Genomic DNA, 23,156 nt, shown 5'->3' with positions numbered 1-23,156 from the left:
CCTTGACCTCGCCCCTCGCCTGAGGTGTTCGGACCCTCGGGTTAAATCACCAGCAGTCAGTTCTCCCCTTTGAGGGAGCAAAGCAGTGTGTGGGTCCAGCTGGGACTGTGGGCGACTTCCCTGGGAATGGTTCTGTTCGGGGGGTGTGCGCCAGTCAGTGTGTGTTACTGCGCCTCGTGGGAGCAATCTGATTAACTGTTGTTCATTTACAGAGGGAAATCTGTCACGGACTGCCTCCGACTCCACAAGTCCATGTAAGTACAAATGGGAATGCTCCGATACATATCGGGAAGCAGATTCAACAGGGACTTTCGAAAAGCGAGACGGTCGGACAGTGCGCCCAGGGGCAGGGAGACGGAAATTAGAGTACGAGGGAAAGCTAGCCAGAAGTATAAAAGAGTTTTCAAAAAGACTTTTCAACTGAAAGATTTAACAGAGGGAGCGTCGATCCTCCGGAAAGTGAGTCTGGGGGTTTGGACAAGGAATTTTGTCAGGAGTGTGAGGGAATACTCTCCACTCGCCTGGATGAGCGCGGCTCCCAACAAACCCTCGAGAAGCTCGACACCGTCCAGGACAAAGCAGCCCCGCTTGATTGCTCCTCCTTCCACAAACATTCACTCCCCACCCCCCCCCCCCCCGACGCACAGCGACAGCCGTGTGTCCCATCGACAAGATGCACTGCAGCAACTCACCAAGGTTCCTCAGGCAGCACCTTCCAAACCCACGTCCTCCACCACCTAGAGGGACAAGAGCAGCAGATACCTGGGAACCCCCCCACCACCTGGAGGTTCCCCTCCGAGTCACCCACCACCCCGACTGTGAAATATATCGGCCATCCCTTCACTGTCGCCGGGGCAACACCCTGGAACTCCCTCGCTGACAGCACAGGGGGTGTACCTACACCCCGCGGGACTGCGGCGCCTTCGAGATGTCGGCTCGCCCACCGCCTTCCCGAGGGGCAATTTGGGATGGGCAGTAAATGCTGGGCCCGGCCCAGCGAGGCCCCGTGACAGAATTGGAGAGGTTTTGTCCTGTGGATTGGTGTTTGTGGTCATGTGGCTCGCAGGAGGAGGGAGGTGACACTTGGTGCATGCCAGGTTTTAACGCTGACGTCTCCTTGTGTTTCAGATGGGAGCATGTTTCTCCAAGGTATTCAATGGCTGCCCTCTAAAGGTCAACTCGTCAGTCTCCTGGATCGACCCAAAGACCAGAGGTAATAGACGGGAGTAACGTTCAAACAACCCTCCACATGGCACAGTGGATCACTTGGGAAATGACCCACACGGACTCTCGGTCCTCATATCGCATCCCCTCTACAGCCCCCGACAACCCTCCCTTTCTCTGTAACCTCCTCCAGCCCCTACAGCCCACCCAATCTCTGTAATCTCCTCCAGCCCCTACAACCCTCCCTATCTCTGTAACCTCCTCCAGTCCCTACAACCCTCCCTATCTCTGTAACCTCCTCCACTCCCTACAACCCTCCCTATCTCTGTAACCTCCTCCAGCCCCGACAACCCTCCCTATCTCTGTAACCTCCTCCAGCCCCTACACCCCTCCCTATCTCTGTAACCCCCTCCAGCCCCGACAACCCTCCCTATCTCTGTAACCTCCTCCAGCCCCTACACCCCTCCCTATCTCTGTAACCTCCTCCAGCCCCGACAACCCTCCCTTTCTCTGTAACCTCCTCCAGCCCCTACAACCCTCCCTATCTCTGTAACCCCCTCCAGCCCCGACAACCCTCCCTTTCTCTGTAACCTCCTACAGTCCCTAAAACCCTCCTTATCTCTGTAATCCCCTCCAGCCCCTACAACCCTCCCTATCTCTGTAACCTCCTCCAGCCCCGACAACCCTCCCTTTCTCTGTAACCTCCTCCAGCCCCTACAACCCTCCCAATCTCTGTAACCTCCTCCAGCCCCTACAAACCTCCCTTTCTCTGTAACCTCCTCCAGTCCCTAAAACCCTCCCTATCTCTGTAATCCCCTTCAGCCCCTACAACCCTCCCTATCTCTGTAACCTCCTCCAGCCCCGACAACCCTCCCCTTCTCTGTAACCTCCTCCAGCCCCGACAACCCTCTCTTTCTCTGTAACCTCCTCCAGCCCCTACAAACCTCCCTTTCTCTGTAACCTCCTCCAGTCCCTAAATCCCTCCCTTTCTCTGTAACCTCCTCCAGTCCCTACAACCCTCCCTTTCTCTGTAACCTCCTCCAGCCCCTACAAACCTCCCTTTCTCTGTAACCTCCTACAGTCCCTAAAACCCTCCTTATCTCTGTAATCCCCTCCAGCCCCTACAACCCTCTCTATCTCTGTAACCTCCTCCAGCCCCGACAACCCTCCCTTTCTCTGTAACCTCCTCCAGCCCCTACAACCCTCCCAATCTCTGTAACCTCCTCCAGCCCCTACAAACCTCCCTTTCTCTGTAACCTCCTCCAGTCCCTAAAACCCTCCCTATCTCTGTAATCCCCTCCAGCCCCTACAACCCTCCCTATCTCTGTAACCTCCTCCAGCCCCGACAACCCTCCCCTTCTCTGTAACCTCCTCCAGCCCCGACAACCCTCTCTTTCTCTGTAACCTCCTCCAGCCCCTACAAACCTCCCTTTCTCTGTAACCTCCTCCAGTCCCTAAAACCCTCCCTTTCTCTGTAACCTCCTCCAGTCCCTACAACCCTCCCTTTTTCTGTAACCTCCTCCAGCCCCTACAAACCTCCCTTTCTCTGTAACCTCCTCCAGCCCCTAAAACCCTCCCTATCTCTGTAATCCCCTCCAGCCCCTACAACCCTCCCTATCTCTGTAACCTCCTCCAGCCCCGACAACCCTCCCTTTCTCTGTAACCTCCTCCAGCCCCTACACCCCTCCCTTTCTCTGTAACCTCCTCCAGTCCCTAAAACCCTCCCTCTCTCTGTAATCTCCTCCAGCCCCTACAACCCTCCCTATCTCTGTAACCTCCTCCAGCCCCGACAATCCTCCCTTTCTCTGTAACCTCCTCCAGCCCCGACAACCCTCCCTTTCTCTGTAACCTCCTCCAGCCCGGACAACCCTCCCTATCTCTGTAACCTCCTCCAGCGCCTATAACACTCCCTAACTCTGTAACCTCCCCCAGCCCCTACAACCCTCCCTATCTCTGTAATCCCCTCCAGCCCCTACAACCCTCCCTATCTCTGTAACCTCCTCCAGCCCCTACACACCTCCCTATCTCTGTAACCTCCTCCAGTCCCTACAACCCTCCCTATCTCTGTAACATTCTCCAGCCCCAACAACCCTCCCTTTCTCTGTAACCTCCTCCAGTCCCTACAACCCTCCCTATCTCTGTAAACTCCTCCAGCCCCTACACTCCTCCCTATTTCTGTAACCTCCTCCAGCCCCTACAACCCTCCCTATCTCTGTAACCTCCTCCAGCCCCGACAACCCTCCCTTTCTCTGTAACTTCCTCCAGCCTACTTCCATTTGGAAGCAAATTGACGTATTAGTGAGAGGCAGCATGGTTTTGTGAAGGGGAGGTCATGCCTCACTAACTTGATAGAGTTTTTCGAAGAGGTCACAAAGATGATTGATGCAGGTAGGGCAGTGGATGTTGTCTATATGGACTTCAGTAAGGCCTTTGACAAGGTCCCTCATGGTAGACTGGTACAAAAGGTGAAGTCACACGGGATCAGGGGTGAGCTGGCAAGGTGGATACAGAACTGGCTAGGTCATAGAAGGCAGAGAGTAGCAATGGAAGGATGCTTTTCTAATTGGAGGGCTGTGACCAGTGGTGTTCCACAAGGATCAGTGCTGGGACCTTTGCAGTTTGTAGTATATATAAATGATTTGGAGGAAAATGTAACTGGTCTGATTAGTAAGTTTGCAGACGACACAAAGGTTGGTGGAATTGCGGATAGCGATGAGGACTGTCAGAGGATATAGCAGGATTTAGATCGTTTGGAGACTTGGGCGGAGAGATGGCAGATGGAGTTGAATCCGGACAAATGTGAGGTAATGCATTTTGGAAGGTGTAATGGAGGTAGGGAATATACAATGAATGGTAGAACCCTCAAGAGTATTGAAAGTCAGAGAGATCTAGGTGTACAGGTCCACAGGTCACTGAAAGGGGCAACACAGGTGGAGAAGGTAGTCATTGGCCGGGGCATTGAGTATAAGAATTGGCAAGTCATGTTGCAGCTGTATAGAACCTTAGTTAGGCCACACTTGGAGTATAGTGTTCAATTCTGGTCACCACACTACCAGAAGGATGTGGAGGCTTTAGAGAGGGTGCAGAAGAGATTTACCAGAATGTTGCCTGCTATGGAGGGCATTAGCTATGAGGAGCGGTTGAATAAACTTGGTTTGTTCTCACTGGAACGACGGAGGTTGAGGGGCGACCTGATAGAGGTCTACAAAATTATGAGGGGCATAGACAGAGTGGACAGTCAGAGGCTTTTCCCCAGGGTAGAGGGGTCAATTACTAGGGGGCATAGGTTTAAGGTGAGAGGGGCAAGGTTTAGAGTAGATGTACGAGGCAAGTTTTTTACGCAGAGGGTAGTGGGTGCCTGGAACTCGCTGCCGGAGGAGGTGGTGGAAGCAGGGACGATAGTGACATTTAAGGGGCATCTTGACAAATACATGAATAGGATGGGAATAGAGGGATACGGACCCAGGAAGTGTAGAAGATTGTAGTTTAGTCGGGCAGCATGGTCGGCACGGGCTTGGAGGGCCGAAGGGCCTGTTCCTGTGCAGTACCTTTCTTTGTTCTTTGTTCTAACCCTCCCTATCTCTGTAACCTCCTCCCGCCCCGACAACCCTCCCTATCTCTGTAACCTCCTCCAGCCCCGACAACCCTCCCTATCTCTGTAACCTCCTCCAGCCCCGACAACCCTCCCTATCTCTGTAACCTCCTCCAGCCCCTACAACCCTCCCTATCTCGGTAACCTCCTCCAGCCCCGACAACCCTCCCTATCTCTGTAACCACCTCCAGCCCCTACAACCCTCCCTATCTCTGTAACCTCCTCCAGCCCCGACAACCCTCCCTATCTCTGTAACCACCTCCAGCCCCTACAACCCTCCCTATCTCTGTAACCTCCTCCAGCACCTACAACCCTCCCTATCTCTGTAACCTCCTCCAGCCCCTAAAGCCCTCCCTATCTCTGTAACCTCCTCCAGCCCCTACAACCCACTCTCTGTCTGTAACCTCCTCCAGCCCCTACAACCCTCCCTATCTCTGTAACCTCCTCGAGCCCCTACAACCCTCCCATCTCTGTAACCTCCTCCAGTCCCTACAACCCTCCCTATCTCTGTAACCTCCTCCAGCCTCTACAACCCCCCCTATCTCTGTAACCTCCTCCAGCCCCTACAACCCTCCCTATCTCTGTAACCTCCTCGAGCCCCTACAACCCTCCCTATCTCTGTAACCTCCTCGAGCCCCTACAACCCTCCATATCTCTGTAACCTCCTCCAGCACCTACAACCCTCCCTATCTCTGTAACCTCCTCCAGCCCCTAAAGCCCTCCCTATATCTGTAACCTCCTCCAGCCTCTACAACAATCCCTCTCTGTAACCTCCTCCAGCCCCTAAAGCCCTCCCTATCTCTGTAACCTCCTCCAGCCCCTACAAACCTCCCTATCTCTGTAACCTCCTCCAGCCTCTACAACCCTCCCTATCTCTGTAACCTCCTCCAGCCCCTACAACCCTCCCTATCTCTGTAACCTCCTCGAGCCCCTACAACCCTCCCATCTCTGTAACCTCCTCCAGTCCCTACAACCCTCCCTATCTCTGTAACCTCCTCCAGCCCCGACATCTCTCCCTATCTCTGTAACCTCCTCCAGCCTCTACAACCCTCCCTATCTCTGTAACCTGCTCCAACCCCTACAACCCTCCATATCTCTGTAACCTCCTCCAGCACCTACAACCCTCCCTATCTCTGTAACCTCCTCCAGCCCCTACAACCCTCCCTATCTCTGTAACCTCCTCGAGCCCCTACAACCCTCCCTATCTCTGTAACCTCCCCCAGCCCCTAAAGCCCTCCCTATCTCTGTAACCTCCTCCAACCCCTACAACCCTCCATATCTCTGTAACCTCCTCCAGCACCTACAACCCTCTCTCTCTCTGTAACCTCCTCCAGCCCTTACAACCCTCCATATCTCTGTAACCTCCTCCAGCACCTACAACCCTCCCTATCTCTGTAACCTCCTCCAGCCCCTACAACCCTCCCGCTGTCTGTAACCTCCTCCAGCCCCTACAACCCTCCCTATCTCTGTAACCTCCTCGAGCCCCTACAACCCTCCCATCTCTGTAACCTCCTCCAGTCCCTACAACCCTCCCTATCTCTGTAACCTCCTCCAGCCTCTACAACAATCCCTATCTCTGTAACCTCCTCCAGCCCCTACAACCCTCCCTATCTCTGTAACCTCCTCGAGCCCCTACAACCCTCCCTATCTCTGTAACCTCCTCGAGCCCCTACAACCCTCCCATCTCTGTTACCTCCTCCAGTCCCTACAACCCTCCCTATCTCTGTAACCTCCTCCAGTCCCAACAACCCTCCCTATCTCTGTAACCTCCTCCAGCCCCTACAACCCTCCCTATCTCTGTAACCTCCTCGAGCCCCTACAACCCTCCCATCTCTGAAACCACCTCCAGTCCCTACAACCCTCCCTATCTCTGTAACTTGAGTCCCATTATCAAGACTCCAAGGGTCAGTACTGAGGGAGCGCCGCACTGTCAGAGGGTCAGTACTGAGGGAGTGCTGCACTGTCAGAGGGTCAGTACTGAGGGAGCGCTGCACTGTCAGAGGGTCAGTACTGAGGGAGTGCCGCACTGTCAGAGGGTCAGTACTGAGGGAGTGCCGCACTGTCAGAGGGTCAGTACTGAGGGAGAGCCGCGCTGTCAGAGGTTCAGTACTGAGGGAGCGCGGCACTGTCAGAGGGTCAGTACTGAGGGAGTGCCGCACTGTCAGAGGGTCAGTACTGAGGGAGTGCCGCACTGTCAGAGGGTCAGTACTGAGAGAGTGCCGCACTGTCAGAGGGTCAGTACTGAGGGAGTGCCGCACTGTCAGAGGGTCAGTACTGAGGGAGCGCCGCACTGACAGAGGGTCAGTACTGAGGGAGTGCCGCACTGTCAGAGGGTCAGTACTGAGGGAGCGCCGCACTGTCAGAGGGTCAGTACTGATGGAGCGCCGCACTGTCAGAGGGTCAGTACTGAGGGAGTGCCGCATTGTCAGAGGGTCAGTACTGAAGGAGTGCGGCACTGTCAGAGGGTCAGTACTGAGGGAGTGCCGCACTGTCAGAGGGTCAGTACTGAGTGAGTTCCCCGGTGTCCAGGGACCAATATTTATCCCTCGCCCAACATCACTAAACACAGATGATGTGGGCCATTCTCACATTGCTGTGTGTGGGATCTTGCTGTGTGTAAATTGGCTGCTGCGTTTCCCACATCACAACAGTGACCTCACTTCAAAAATAACCCCCTCATTGTGAGTGAGGCACTTCGGGACCTCCCGAGGGGGGGAGAGGAGCCGGAGAGATGGGGGAGAGGAGCCGGAGAGATGGGGGGAGAGGAGCCGGAGAGATGAGGGGAGAGGAGCCGGAGAGATGGGGGGAGAGGAGCCGGAGAGATGGGGGGAGAGGAGCCGGAGAGATGGGGGGAGAGGAGCCGGAGAGATGGGGGGAGAGGAGCCGGAGAGATGGGGGGAGAGGAGCCGGAGAGATGGGGGGAGAGGAGCCGGAGAGATGGGGGGGGAGGAGCCGGAGAGATGGGGGGAGAGGAGGGGGAGAGATGAGGGGAGAGGAGCCGGAGAGATGGGGGAGAGAGGAGCCGGAGAGATGGGGGGAGAGGAGGGGGAAAGATGGGGAGAGAGGAGCCGGAGAGATGGGGGGAGAGGAGCCGGAGAGATGGGGGGAGAGGAGCCGGAGAGATGGGGGGAGAGGAGCCGGAGAGATGGGGGGAGAGGAGCCGGAGAGATGGGGGGAGAGGAGCCGGAGCGATGGGGGGAGAGGAGCCGGAGCGATGGGGGGGAGAGGAGCCGGAGAGATGGGGGGAGAGGAGCCGGAGCGATGGGGGGGGAGAGGAGCCGGAGAGATGGGGGGAGAGGAGCCGGAGAGATGGGGGGAGAGGAGCCGGAGAGATGGGGGGAGAGGAGCCGGAGAGATGGGGGGAGAGGAGCCGGAGAGATGGGGGGAGATGGAGCCGGAGAGTTGGGGGGAGAGGGAGCCGGAGAGTTGGGGGGAGAGGAGCCGGAGAGATGGGGGGGAGAGGAGCCGGAGAGATGGGGGTAGAGGAGCCGGAGAGATGGCAGGAGAGAGGAGCCGGAGAGATGGGGGGAGAGGAGCCGGAGAGATGGGGGGAGAGGAGCCGGAGAGATGGGGGAGAGGAGGGGGAGAGATGGGGGGAGAGGAGCCGGAGAGATGGGGGGAGAGGAGCCGGAGACATGGGGGGAGAGGAGCCGGAGAGATGGGGGGAGAGGAGCCGGAGAGATGGGGGGAGAGGAGCCGGAGAGATGGGGGGAGAGGAGCCGGAGAGATGGGGGGGAGGAGATAGAGAGATGGGGGGAGAGGAGCCGGAGAGATGGGGGGGGAGGAGCCGGAGAGATGGGGGGAGAGGTGCCGGAGAGATGGGGGGGAGAGGAGCCGGAGAGATGGGGGAGAGGAGCCGGAGAGATGGGGGGAGAGGAGCCGGAGAGATGGGGGGAAAGGAGCCGGAGAGATGGGGGGGAGGAGATAGAGAGATGGGGGGAGAGGAGCCGGAGAGATGGGGGGAGAGGAGCCGGAGAGATGGGGGGAGAGGTGCCGGAGAGATGGGGGGGAGAGGAGCCGGAGAGATGGGGGGAGAGGAGCCGGAGAGATGGGGGGAGAGGAGCCGGAGAGATGGGGGAGAGGAGCCGGACAGATGGGGGGAAGAGGAGCCGGAGAGATGGGACGAGAGGAGCCGGAGAGATGGGGGGAGAGGAGCCGGAGAGATGGGGGGCGAGGAGGGGGAGAGGAGCCGGGGAGATGGGGGGAGCGGAGCCGGAGAGATGGGGGGAGAGGAGCCGGAGAGATGGGGGGAGAGGAGCTGGAGAGATGGGGGGAGCGGAGCCGGAGAGATGGGGGGAGAGGAGCCGGAGAGATGGGGGGGAGAGGAGCCGGAGAGATGGGGGGGAGAGGAGCCGGAGAGATGGGGGGAGAGGAGCCGGAGAGATGGGGGGAGAGGAGGGGGAGAGGAGGCAGAGAGATGGGGGGAGAGGAGGGGGAGAGATGGGGGGAGAGGAGCCGGAGAGATGGGGGAGAGGAGCCGGAGAGATGGGGGGAGAGTAGCCGGGGAGATGGGGGGAGAGGAGCCGGAGAGATGGGGGGAGAGGAGCCGGAGTGATGGGGGGAGAGGAGCCGGAGAGATGGGTGGGAGGAGCTGGAGAGATGGGGGGGGGAGGAACCGGAGAGATGGGGGGGGGGAGGAGCCAGAGAGATGGGGGGGAGAGGAGCCGGAGAGATGGGGGAGAGGAGCCGGAGAGATGGGGGGGAGAGGAGCCGGAGAGATGGGGGGGAGAGGAGCCGGAGAGATGGGGGAGAGGAGCCAGAGAGTTGGGGGAGAGGAGCCGGAGAGATGGGGGGAGAGGAGCCGGAGAGATGGGGGGAGAGGAGCCGGAGAGTTGGGGGAGAGGAGCCGGAGAGATGGGGGAAGAGGAGCCGGAGAGATGGGGGGAGAGGAGCCGGAGAGATGGGGGGAGAGGAGCCGGAGAGATGGGGGAGAGGAGCCGGAGAGATGGGGGGAGAGGAGCCGGAGAGATGGGGGGGAGAGGAGCCGGAGAGATGGTGGGAGAGGAGCCGGAGAGATGGGGGGGGGGGGAGGAGCAGGAGAGATGGGGGGGGAGAGGAGCCGGAGAGATGGGGGGGGGAGGAGCCGGAGAGATGGGGGGAGAGGAGCCGGAGAGATGGGGGGAGAGGAGCCGGAGAGATGGGGGGAGATGGAGCCGGAGAGATGGGGGGAGAGGAGCCGGAGAGATGGGGGGAGAGGAGCCGGAGAGATAGGGGGAGATGTAGCCGGAGAGATGGGGGGAGAGGGAGCCGGAGAGATGGGGGGAGAGGGAGCCGGAGAGATGGGGGGAGAGGAGCCGGAGAGATGGGGAGAGAGGAGCAGGAGAGATAGGGGGAGAGGAGCCGGAGAGATGGGGGGAGAGGAGCCGGAGAGATGGGGGGAGAGGAGCCGGAGAGATGGGGGGAGAGGAGCCGGAGAGATGGGGGGAGAGGAGCCGGAGAGACGGGGGAGAGGAGCCGGAGAGATGGGGGGAAGAGGAGGGGGAGAGATGGGGGGGGAGGAGCCGGAGAGATGGGGGGAGAGGAGCCGGAGAGATGGGGGGAAGAGGAGCCGGACAGATGGGGGGAAGAGGAGGGGGAGAGATGGGGGGGGGGGAGGAGCCGGAGAGATGGGGGGAGAGGAGCCGGAGAGATGGGGGGAGAGGAGCCGGAGAGATGGGGGGAGATGAGCCGGAGAGATGGGGGGGGAGGAGCCGGAGAGATGGGGGGTGGGGGCCGGAGAGATGGGGGGGGAGGAGGGGGAGAGATGGGGGGGGGAGAGGAGCCGGAGAGATGGGGGGAGGAGCCGGAGAGATGGGGGAAGAGGAGCTGGAGAGATGGGGGGAGAGGAGCCGGAGAAATGGGGGGGAGAGGAGCCGGAGAGATGGGGGGGGAGGAGGGGGAGAGATGGGGGGGGAGGAGCGGGAGAGATGGGGGGGGAGGAGCCGGAGAGATGGGGGGAGAGGAGCCGGAGAGATGGGGGAGAGGAGCCGGAGAGATGGGGGAGAGGAGCCGGAGAGATGGGGGGGGGGGAGGAGGGGGAGAGATGGGGGGGGGGGAGCCGGAGAGATGGGGGGAGAGGAGCCGGAGAGATGGGGGGAGAGGAGCCGGAGAGATGGGGGGAGAGGAGCCGGAGAGATGGGGGGAGAGGAGCCGGAGAGATGGGGGGAGAGGAGCCGGAGAGATGGGGGGAGAGGAGCCGGAGAGATGGGGGGAGAGGAGCCGGAGAGATGGGGGGAGAGGAGCCGGAGAGATGGGGGGAGAGGAGCCGGAGAGATGGGGGGGGAGGAGCCGGAGAGATGGGGGTAGGAGCCGGAGAGATTGGGGGAGAGGAGCCGGAGAGATGGGGGGTGGGAGCCGGAGACATGGGGGGAGAGGAGCCGGAGAGATGGGGGGAAGAGGAGGGGGAGAGATGGGGGGAGAGGAGCCGGAGAGATGGGGGAAGAGGAGCCGGAGAGATGGGGGGTGGGAGCCGGAGACATGGGGGGAGAGGAGCCGGAGAGATGGGGGGAAGAGGAGGGGGAGAGATGGGGGGAGAGGAGCCGGAGAGATGGGGGGAGAGGAGCCGGAGAGATGGGGGGAGAGGAGCCGGAGAGATGGGGGGAGAGGAGCCGGAGAGATGGGGGAGAGGAGCCGGAGAGATGGGGGAGAGGAGCCGGAGAGATGGGGGGGAGAGGAGCCGGAGAGATGGTGGGAGAGGAGCCGGAGAGATGGGGGGGGGGGAGGAGCAGGAGAGATGGGGGGGGAGAGGAGCCGGAGAGATGGGGGGGGGAGGAGCCGGAGAGATGGGGGGAGAGGAGCCGGAGAGATGGGGGGAGAGGAGCCGGAGAGATGGGGGGAGATGGAGCCGGAGAGATGGGGGGAGAGGAGCCGGAGAGATGGGGGGAGAGGAGCCGGAGAGATAGGGGGAGATGTAGCCGGAGAGATGGGGGGAGAGGGAGCCGGAGAGATGGGGGGAGAGGGAGCCGGAGAGATGGGGGGAGAGGAGCCGGAGAGATGGGGAGAGAGGAGCAGGAGAGATAGGGGGAGAGGAGCCGGAGAGATGGGGGGAGAGGAGCCGGAGAGATGGGGGGAGAGGAGCCGGAGAGATGGGGGGAGAGGAGCCGGAGAGATGGGGGGAGAGGAGCCGGAGAGACGGGGGAGAGGAGCCGGAGAGATGGGGGGAAGAGGAGGGGGAGAGATGGGGGGGGAGGAGCCGGAGAGATGGGGGGAGAGGAGCCGGAGAGATGGGGGGAAGAGGAGCCGGACAGATGGGGGGAAGAGGAGGGGGAGAGATGGGGGGGGGGGAGGAGCCGGAGAGATGGGGGGAGAGGAGCCGGAGAGATGGGGGGAGAGGAGCCGGAGAGATGGGGGGAGATGAGCCGGAGAGATGGGGGGGGAGGAGCCGGAGAGATGGGGGGTGGGGGCCGGAGAGATGGGGGGGGAGGAGGGGGAGAGATGGGGGGGGGAGAGGAGCCGGAGAGATGGGGGGAGGAGCCGGAGAGATGGGGGAAGAGGAGCTGGAGAGATGGGGGGAGAGGAGCCGGAGAGATGGGGGGGAGAGGAGCCGGAGAGATGGGGGGGGAGGAGGGGGAGAGATGGGGGGGGAGGAGCCGGAGAGATGGGGGGAGAGGAGCCGGAGAGATGGGGGAGAGGAGCCGGAGAGATGGGGGGAGAGGAGCTGGAGAGATGGGGGGGAGGAGCCGGAGAGATGGGGGGGGCGGGGGAGCCGGAGAGATGGGGATGGTTTTACTTTCCTCCAAGGGGGTTGTCCCTCTCTCTGGGTTGGTGTTTAGGGTAATTTTGGTGTTTGGAAGTTCAAGGTCTTTCAATCTAATTCCAGATCAGTATTTAATCCTGGGCGCAGAAGAAGGAATCTACACGCTGAATCTGAATGAACTCCACGAGGATACAATAGAAAAGGTAAGAGATATAAAAACTCTCACTGGGGTACGGGTCCCACACACTGACTCTCACTGGGGTACGGGTCCCACACACACTGACTCTCACTGGGGTTCGGGTCCCACACACACTGACTCTCACTGGGGTACGGGTCCCACACACACTGACTCTCACTGGGGTACGGGTCCCACACACACTGACTCTCACTGGGGAAGGGGTCCCACACACACTGACTCTCACTGGGGTACCGGTCCCACACACACTGACTCTCACTGGGGTACGGGTCCCACACACACTGACTCTCACTGGGGAAGGGGTCCCACACACACTGACTCTCACTGGGGTACCGGTCCCACACACACTGACTCTCACTGGGGTACGGGTCCCACACACACTGACTCTCACTGGGGTACGGGTCCCACACACACTGATTCTCACTGGGGTACGGGTCCCACACACACTGACTCTCACTGGGGTACGGGTCCCACACACACTGACTCTCACTGGGGTACGGGTCCCACACACACTGACTCTCACTGGGGTACGGGTCCCACACACACTGACTCTCACTGGGGTACGGGTCCCACACACACTGACTCTCACTGGGGTACGGGTTCCACACACACTGACTCTCACTGAGGTACGGGTCACACACACACTGACTCTCACTGGGGTACGGGTCCCACACACACTGACTCTCACTGGGGTACGGGTCCCACACACACTGACGCTCACTGGGGTACGGGTCCCACACACACTGACTCTCACTGGGGTACGGGTCCCACACACACTGACTCTCACTGGGGTACGGGTGCCACACACACTGACTCTCACTGGGGTACGGGTCCCACACACACTGACTCTCACTGGGGTACGGGTCCCACACACACTGACCCTCTCTGGGGTACGGGTCCCACATACACTGACTCTCACTGGGGTACGGGTCCCACACACACTGACTCTCACTGGGGTACGGGTCCCACACACACTGACTCTCACTGGGATACGGGTCCCACACACACTGACTCTCACTGGGATACAGGTCCCACACACACTGACCCTCTCTGGGGTACGGGTCCCTCACACACTGACTCTCACTGGGGTACGGGTGCCACACACACTGACTCTCACTGGGGTACGGGTCCCACACACACTGACTCTCACTGGGGTACGGGTCCCACACACACTGACTCTCACTGGGGTACGGGTCCCACACACACTGACTCTCACTGGGATACGGGTCCCACACACACTGACTCTCACTGGGGTACGGGTCCCACACACACTGACTCTCACTGGGGTACGGGTCCCACACACACTGACTCTCACTGGGGTACGGGTCCCACACACACTGACTCTCACTGGGGTACGGGTCCCACACACACTGACTCTCACTGGGGTACGGGTCCTACACACTGACTCTCACTGGGGTACGGGACCCACACACACTGACACTCACTGGGGTACGGGTCCCACACACACTGACTCTCACTGGGGTACGGGTCCCACACACACTGACTCTCACTGGGGTACGGGTCCCACACACACTGACTCTCACTGGGGTACGGGTCCTACACACTGACTCTCACTGGGGTACGGGACCCACACACACTGACTCTCACTGGGGTACGGGTCCCACACACACTGACTCTCACTGGGGTACGGGTCCCACACACACTGACTCTCACTGGGGTACGGGTCCCACACACGCTGACCCTCTCTGGGGTACGGGTCCCACACACACTGACTCTCACTGGGGTACGGGTGCCACACACACTGACTCTCACTGGGGTACGGGTCCCACACACACTGACTCTCACTGGGGTACGGGTGCCACACACACTGACTCTCACTGGGGTACGGGTCCCACACACACTGACTCTCACTGGGGTACGGGTCCCACACTCACTGACTCTCACTGGGGTACGTGTCCCACACACACTGACTCTCACTGGGGTACGGGTCCCACACACACTGACTCTCACCGGGGTACGGGTCCCACACACACTGACTCTCACTGGGGTACGGGTCCCACACACACTGACTCTCACTGGGGTACGGGTCCCACACACACTGACTCTCACTGGGGAAGGGGTCTCACACACATGGACTCTCACTGGGGTACGGGTCCCACACACACTGACTCTCACTGGGGTACGGGTCCCACACACACTGACTCTCACTGGGGAAGGGGTCGCACACACACTGACTCTCACTGGGGTACGGGTCCCACACACACTGACTCTCACTGGGGAAGGGGTCTCACACACATGGACTCTCTCTGGGGTACGGGTCCCACACACTGACTCTCACTGGGGTACGGGTCTCACACACACTGACTCTCACTGGGGTACGGGTCCCACACACACTGACTCTCACTGGGGAAGGTGTCTCACACACATGGACTCTCTCTGGGGTACGGGTCCCACACACTGACTCTCACTGGGGTACGGGTCTCACACACACTGACTCTCACTGGGGAACGGGTCCCACACACACTGACTCTCACTGGAGTACGGGTCCCACACACACGGACTCTCTCTGGGGTAGAGAGGGGCGTGTCATGGCAATTCCACCAACTAAATGGCAACTGCCTTGCCCAAAATAAATACTCTCCAAAATTACAATCCAACAGTCCAATATACAATTACCTATAACAAATACCTATACATATACAATAACATCCCTGAGAGTCCGTCCGATTCCTCCCCCCTCCCCCCCGGGTTGCTGCTGTTGTCTACTTCTTTTCCGTTCCCTCTATCTTTCTGTGAGGTAGTCGACGAACGGTTGCCACCGCCTGGTGAACCCTTGAGCCGAACCCCTTAACACGAACTTAATCCGTTCTAACTTTATAAACCCTGCCATGTCATTTATCCAGGTCTCCACCCCCGGGGGCTTGGCTTCTTTCCACATTAACAATATCCTGCGCCGGGCTACAAGGGACGCAAAGGCCAACACGTCAGCCTCTCTCGCCTCCTGCACTCCCGGCTCTTCTGCTACCCCGAATATAGCCAACTCCCAGCTCGGCTCGACCCGGACCCCCACCACCTTCGCAAGCACCTTTGCCACCCCCACCCAGAACCCCTGTAGTGCCGGGCATGACCAGAACACGTGGGTGTGATTCGCTGGGCCTCTCGAGCATCTCGCACACCTATCCTCTACCCCAAAAAATTTACTGAGCCGTGCTCCAGTCATATGCGCCCTGTGTAACACCTTAAATTGTATCAGGCTTAGCCTGGCACACGAGGACGATGAGTTTACCCTACGTAGGGCATCAGCCCACAGCCCCTCCTCAATCTCCTCCCCCAGTTCTTCTTCCCATTTCCCTTTCAGCTCATCTACCATGATCTCCGCCTCGTCCCTCATCTCCCTGTATATGTCCGACACCTTACCAACCCCCACCCATGTCTCTGAGATCACTCTATCCTGCACCTCATGCGTCGGGAACTGCGGGAATTCCCTCACCTGTTGCCTCGCAAAAGCCCTCAATTGCATATACCGAAATGCATTCCCTTGGGGCAACCCATATTTCTCCATCAGCGCTCCCAGACTCGCAAACGTCCCATCTACAAATAGATCTCTTAATTGTACTACCCCAGCTCTTTGCCATGCTCCAAATCCCCCATCCATTCTCCCCGGGACAAACCTATGATTGTTTATCGGGGACCGCACCGAAGCTCCCGTCCTTCCCCTATGCCGTCTCCACTGCCCCCAAATTTTCAATGTAGCCACCACCACCGGGCTTGTGGTGTATTTCTTCGGTGAGAACGGCAACGGCGCCGTCACCATTGCTTGCAGGCTAGTCCCCCTGCAGGACGCCCTCTCCATTCTCTTCCACACCGCTCCCTCCCCTTCTCCCATCCACTTACACACCATTGAAACATTGGCGGCCCAGTAGTACTCACTTAGGCTCGGTAGTGCCAGCACCCCCCCTGTCCCTACTACGCTGCAAGAATCCCCGCCTCACTCTCGGGGTCTTCCCAGCCCACACAAAACTCATAATGCTCTTCTCAATTCTTTTGAAAAAAGCCTTCGTGACCACCACCGGGAGGCACTGGAACACAAAAAGGAACCTCGGGGGGACCACCATTTTAACCGCCTGCACCCTACCTGCCAATGACAGGGACACCATGTCCCATCTCTTGAAATCCTCCTCCATCTGTTCCACCAACCATGTTAAATTGAGCCTATGTAATGTACCCCAATTAGAACATAGAACATAGAAAATACAGCACAGAACAGGCCCTTCGGCCCACGATGTTGTGCCGAACCTTTGTCCTAGATTAATCATAGATTATCATTGAATTTACAGTGCAGAAGGAGGCCATTCGGCCCTTTGAGTCTGCACCGGCTCTTGGAAAGAGCACCCTACCCAAACTCAACACCTTCACCCAACACCAAGGTCAATTTGGACATTAAGGGCAATTTATCATTGGCCAATTCACCTAACCTGCACATCTTTGGATTGTGGGAGGAAACCGGAGCACCCGGAGGAAACCCACGCAGACACGGGGAGGACGTGCAGACTCCGCACAGTCAGTGACCCAAGCCGGAATCGAACCTGGGACCCTGGAGCTGTGAAGCAATTGTGCTATCCACAATGCTACCGTGCTGCCCTTGAGAACAAATAAATCTACACTATATCATTTAACCGTAATCCATGTACCTATCCAATAGCTGCTTGAAGGTCCCTAATGTTTCCGACTCAACTACTTCCACAGGCAGTGCATTCCATGCCCCCACTACTCTCTGGGTAAAGAACCTACCTCTGATATCCCTCCTATATCTTCCACCTTTCACCTTAAATTTATGTCCCCTTGTAATGGTTTGTTCCACCCGGGGAAAAAGTCTCTGACTGTCTACTCTATCTATTCCCCTGATCATCTTATAAACCTCTATCAAGTCGCCCCTCATCCTTCTCCGTTCTAATGAGAAAAGGCCTAGCACCCTCAACCTTTCCTCGTAAGACCTACTCTCCATTCCAGGCAACATCCTGGTAAATCTTCTTTGCACCTTTTCCAAAGCTTCCACATCCTTCCTAAAATGAGGCGACCAGAACTGTACACAGTACTCCAAATGTGGCCTTACCAAAGTTTTGTACAGCTGCATCATCACCTCACGGCTCTTAAATTCAATCCCTCTGTTAATGAACGCGAGCACACCACGGGCCTTCTTCACAGCTCTATCCACTTGAGTGGCAACTTTCAAAGATGTATGAACATAGACCCCAAGATCTCTCTGCTCCTCCACATTGCCAAGAACTCTACCGTTAACCCTGTATTCCGCATTCATATTTGTCCTTCCAAAATGGACAACCTCACACTTTTCAGGGTTAAACTCCATCTGCCACTTCTCAGCCCAGCTCTGCATCCTATCTATGTCTCTTTGCAGCCGACAACAGCCCTCCTTACTATCCACAACTCCACCAATCTTCGTATCATCTGCAAATTTACTGACCCACCCTTCAACTCCCTCATCCAAGTCATTAATGAAAATCACAAACAGCAGAGGACCCAGAACTGATCCCTGCGGTACGCCACTGGTAACTGGGATCCAGGCTGAATATTTGCCATCCACCACCACTCTCTGACTTCTATCGGTTAGCCAGTTCGTTATCCAACTGGCCAAATTTCCCACTATCCCATGCCTCCTTACTTTCTGCATAAGCCTACCATGGGGAACTTTATCAAATGCCTTACTAAAATCCATGTACACTACATCCACTGCTTTACCTTGATCCACATGCTTGGTCACCTCCTCAAAGAGTTCAATAAGATTTGTAAGGCAAGACCTACCCCTCACAAATCCGTGCTGACTATCCCTAATCAAGCAGTGTCTTTCCAGATGCTCAGAAATCCTATCCTTCAGTACCCTTTCCATTACTTTGCCTACCACCGAAGTAAGACTAACTGGCCTGTAATTCCCAGGGTTATCCCTAGTCCCTTTTTTGAACAGGGGCACGACATTCGCCACTCTCCAATCCCCTGGTACCACCCCTGTTGACAGTGAGGACGAAAAGATCATTGCCAACGGCTCTGCAATTTCATCTCTTGCTTCCCATAGAATCCTTGGATATATCCCGTCAGGCCCGGGGGACTTGTCTATCCTCAAGTTTTTCAAAATGCCCAACACATCTTCCTTCCTAACAAGTATTTCCTCGAGCTTACCAATCTGTTTCACACTGTCCTCTCCAACAATATCGCCCCTCTCATTTGTAAATACAGAAGAAAAGTACTCGTTCAAGACCTCTCCTATCTCTTCAGACTCAATACACAATCTCCCGCTACTGTCCTTGATCGGACCTACCCTCGCTCTAGTCATTCTCATATTTCTCACATATGTGTAAAAGGCCTTGGGGTTTTCCTTGATCCTACCCGCCAAAGATTGTTCATGCCCTCTCTTAGCTCTCCTAATCCCTTTCTTCAGTTCCCTCCTGGCTATCTTGTATCCCTCCAATGCCCTGTCTGAACCTTGTTTCCTCAGCCTTACATAAGTCACCTTTTTCCTCTTAACAAGACATTCAACCTCTCTTGTCAACCATGGTTCCCTCACTCGACCATCTCTTCCCTGCCTGACAGGGACATACATATCAAGGACACGTAGCACCTGTTCCTTGAACAAGTTCCACATTTCATTTGTGTCCTTCCCTGCCAGCCTATGTTCCCAACTTATGCACTTCAATTCTTGTCTGACAACATCGTATTTACCCTTCCCCCAATTGTAAACCTTGCCCTGTTGCACGTACCTATCCCTCTCCATTACTAAAGTGAAAGTCACAGAATTGTGGTCACTATCTCCAAAATGCTCCCCCACTAACAAATCTATCACTTGCCCTGGCTCATTACCCAGTACTAAATCCAATATTGCCCCTCCTCTGGTCGGACAATCTACATACTGCGTTAGAAAAGCTTCCTGGACACACTGCACAAACACCACCCCATCCAAACTATTTGATCTAAAGAGTTTCCACTCAATATTTGGGAAGTTAAAGTCGCCCATGACTACTACCCTATGACTTCTGCACCTTTCCAAAATCTGTTTCCCAATCAATTCCTCCACATCTCTGCTACTATTGGGGGGCCTATAGAAAACTCCTAACAAGGTGACTGCTCCTTTCCTATTTCTGACTTCAACCCATACTACCTCAGTAGGCTGATACTCCTCGAACTGCCTTTCTGCAGCTGTTATACTATCTCTAATTAATAATGCCACCCCCCCACCTCTTTTACCACCCTCCCTAATCTTATTGAAACATCTATACCCAGGGACCTCCAACAACCATTTCTGCCCCTCTTCTATCCAAGTTTCCGTGATGGCCACCACATCGTAGTCCCAAGTACCGATCCATGCCTTAAGTTCACCCACCTTATTCCTGATGCTTCTTGCGTTGAAGTATACACACTTCAACCCATCTCCGTGCCTGCAAATACTCTCCTTTGTCAGTGTTCCCTTCCCCACTGCCTCATTACACGCTTTGGCGTCCTGAATATCGGCTACCTTAGTTGCTGGACTACAAATCCGGTTCCCATTCCCCTGCCAAATTAGTTTAAACCCTCCCGAAGAGTACTAGAAAACCTCCCTCCCAGGATATTGGTGCCCCTCTGGTTCAGATGCAACCCGTCCTGCTTGTACAGGTCCCACCTTCCCCAGAATGCGCTCCAATTATCCAAATACCTGAAGCCCTCCCTCCTACACCATTCCTGCAGCCACGTGTTCAACTGCACTCTCTCCCTATTCCTAGCCTCGCTATCACGTGGCACCGGCAACAAACCAGAGATGACAACTCTGTCTGTCCTGGCTTTCAACTTCCAGCCTAACTCCCTAAACTTGTTTATTACCTCCACACCCCTTTTCCTACCTATGTCGTTGGTACCAATGTGCACCACGACTTCTGGCTGCTCACCCTCCCCCTTAAGGATCCTGAAGACACGATCCGAGACATCCCTGGCCCTGGCACCCGGGAGGCAACATACCTTCCGGGAGTCTCGCTCGCGACCACAGAATCTCCTATCTATTCCCCTAACCATTGAATCTCCTACAACTATTGCTTTACTATTCTCCCCCCTTCCCTTCTGAGCCCCAGAGCCAGACTCAGTGCCAGAGACCTGGCCGCTCGGGCCTTCCCCCGGTAGGTCATCCCCCCCAACAGCATCCAAAATGGTATACTTGTTTTGAAGGGGAACGGCCACGAGGGATCCCTGCACTTTCTGCCTGTTTGTTTTTTTCCCCCTGACTGTAACCCAGCTATTCTTGTCCTGTACCTTGGGTGTGGTTACCTCCTTGTAACTCTTCTCAATCACCCCCTCTGCCTCCCGGATGATCCAAAGTTCATCCAGCTTCAGCTCCAGTTCCCTAACACGGTCTTTGAGGAGCTGAAGTTGGGTGCACTTCCCGCAGGTATAGTCAGTGGGGACACCGGTGGTATCCCTCACCACCCACATCCTACAGGAGGAGCATGTAACTGGCCTAGCCTCCATCCCCTCTTACCTGACAGAATATAGCTGCCCTGTGGACTAACTAGATCTCCGCCCACCGACCCTGCTCCCAGTCAGCTACACTTTCTGTAAACTCCTGGCTCTCTTCGCACTCTTTGCGGAAATGTCGGAAACAAAATGAAAGGAGCGCCTTACTCCCTCCTCTCCTAACTCCCTCGGTCACCAAACTCTCACTATCGCACTCAAATGCACCAAATTCAGCACTCAGTGCAAACAAAGTCTGCACTGTAGGGGATCACTTTTATACTGTGAATCTAGCCTCTGTAAAACTGGCCTAATCCAATTAACTAATTAACAAGCTCCAGCTGCAAGTGCCTACAAGTAGAAGCCAGTTTAAAGCTTCTTGGCTATCTGGATCCCCAGGTACCGGAAGTCCCTTGTTACCTTCCTCAACGGTAAATCCTCTATCTCTCTGCTCTGCTCCCCCGGATGCACCACAAATAACTCACTTTTCCCCATGTTCAGTTTATACCCTGAAAAATCCCCAAACTCCCCAAGTATCCGCATTATCTCTGGCATCCCCTCCGCCGGGTCCGCCACATATAGCAACAAATCGTCCGCATACAGAGATACCCGGTGTTCTTCTCCCCCCCCCCCTAAGTACTCCCCTCCACTTCCTGGAACTCCTCAGTGCTATGGCCAGGGGTTCAATCGCCAGTACAAACAATAACTGGGACAGAGGACATCCCTGCCTCGTCCCTCTATGGAGCCGAAAATAGTCAGACCCCCGTCCATTCGTGACCACACTCGCCATCGGGGCCCTTTACAGCAACTGTACCCACCTGATATACCCGTCCCCAAAGCCAAATCTCCTCAACACCTCCCACAAATAATCCCACTCCACTCTATCAAATGCTTTCTCGGCATCCATCGCCACCACTATCTCCGCTTCCCCCTCTGGTGGGGGCATCATCATTACCCCTAGCAGCCTCCGTATATTTGTATTCAGCTGTCTCCCCTTCACAAACCCAGTTTGGTCCTCATGGACCACCCCCGGGACACAATCCTCTATCCTCGTCGCCATTACCTTGGCCAGAATCTTAGCATCCACATTCAGGAGGGAAATGGGCCTGTAGGACCCGCATTGCAGCGGGTCTTTTTCCTTCTTTAGGAGGAGCAATATCGTTGCCTCTGACATAGTCGGGGGCAGCTGCCCCCTTTCCCTCACCTCATTAAAGGTTCTCATCAGTAGCGGGGCCAGCAAGTCCAAATATTTCTTATAGAATTCAACTGGGAATCCGTCTGGTCCCGGGGCCTTCCCCGCCTGCATGCTCCCAATCCCTTTCACTACTTCCTCCGTCTCAATCTGTGCTCCCAGCCCCACTCTCTCCTGCTCCTCCACCTTAGGGAATTCCAGCTGATCCAGAAAGCACATCATTCTCTCCTTCCCGTCCGGGGGCTGAGCTTCATATAATCTTTCATAAAATGCCTTGAACACTCCATTCACTCTCTCCGCTGCCCGCTCCATCTCTCCCTCCTCATCTCTCACCCCCCCCCCATCTCCCTCGCTGCTCCCCTCTTCCTCAGTTGGTGGGCCAGCAACCTGCTCGCCTTCTCCCCATATTCGTACTGTACACCCTGTGCCTTCCTCCACTGTGCCTCTGCATTACCCGTAGTCAACAAGTCAAATTCTACATGTAGCCTTTGCCTTTCCCTGTACAGTCCCTCTTCCGGTGCCTCCGCATATTGTCTGTCCACCCTCAGAAGTTCTTTCAACAACCGCTCCCTTTCCCGACCCTCCTGCTTTCCTTTATGTGCCCTAATAGATATCAGCTCCCCTCTAACCACTGCCTTCAGTGCCTCCCAGACCACTCCCACCTGTACCTCCCCATTATCATTGAGTTCCAAGTACCTTTCAATACACCCCCTCACCCTTAAACACACACCCTCATCTGCCAATAATCCCATGTCCATTCTCCAGGGTGGAAGCTGTTGTTTTTCTTCCCCTATCTCCAGGTCCACCCAGTGTGGAGCATGATCCGAGATGGCTATAGCCGTGTACTCCGTCCCCGTCACCTTTGGGATCAGTGCCCTTCCCAAAACAAAAA

General features: G+C 56.8%; 2 protein-coding genes across 3 annotated transcripts in view; both read left to right on the top strand.

The window, feature by feature from the left end:
- Window positions 1-424, top strand: part of LOC140402847 (tripartite motif-containing protein 46-like) — a 38,023-nt gene extending 37,599 nt beyond the window's left edge. The window contains exon 5 of the mRNA XM_072490471.1: window positions 213-424. Coding sequence (XP_072346572.1) covers window positions 213-424 — 212 coding nt within the window. The remainder of the gene's footprint in view (window positions 1-212) is intronic.
- Window positions 149-23,156, top strand: part of LOC140403073 (mitogen-activated protein kinase kinase kinase kinase 3-like) — a 126,042-nt gene continuing 103,034 nt past the window's right edge. For both annotated transcript variants that reach the window (XM_072490725.1, XM_072490724.1), the window contains exons 1-3: window positions 149-254; window positions 1,129-1,213; window positions 12,555-12,634. In XM_072490725.1, the coding sequence (XP_072346826.1) occupies window positions 1,129-1,213; window positions 12,555-12,634 (165 nt within the window). In that variant the 5' untranslated portion in view covers window positions 149-254. The remainder of the gene's footprint in view (window positions 255-1,128; window positions 1,214-12,554; window positions 12,635-23,156) is intronic.

This window comes from Scyliorhinus torazame, chromosome 26, assembly GCF_047496885.1.
Source record: "Scyliorhinus torazame isolate Kashiwa2021f chromosome 26, sScyTor2.1, whole genome shotgun sequence".
NCBI lineage: Eukaryota > Metazoa > Chordata > Chondrichthyes > Carcharhiniformes > Scyliorhinidae > Scyliorhinus > Scyliorhinus torazame.
Note: the sequence above shows the minus strand (reverse complement) of the source record. Positions and strands in the feature narration are given on the sequence as shown.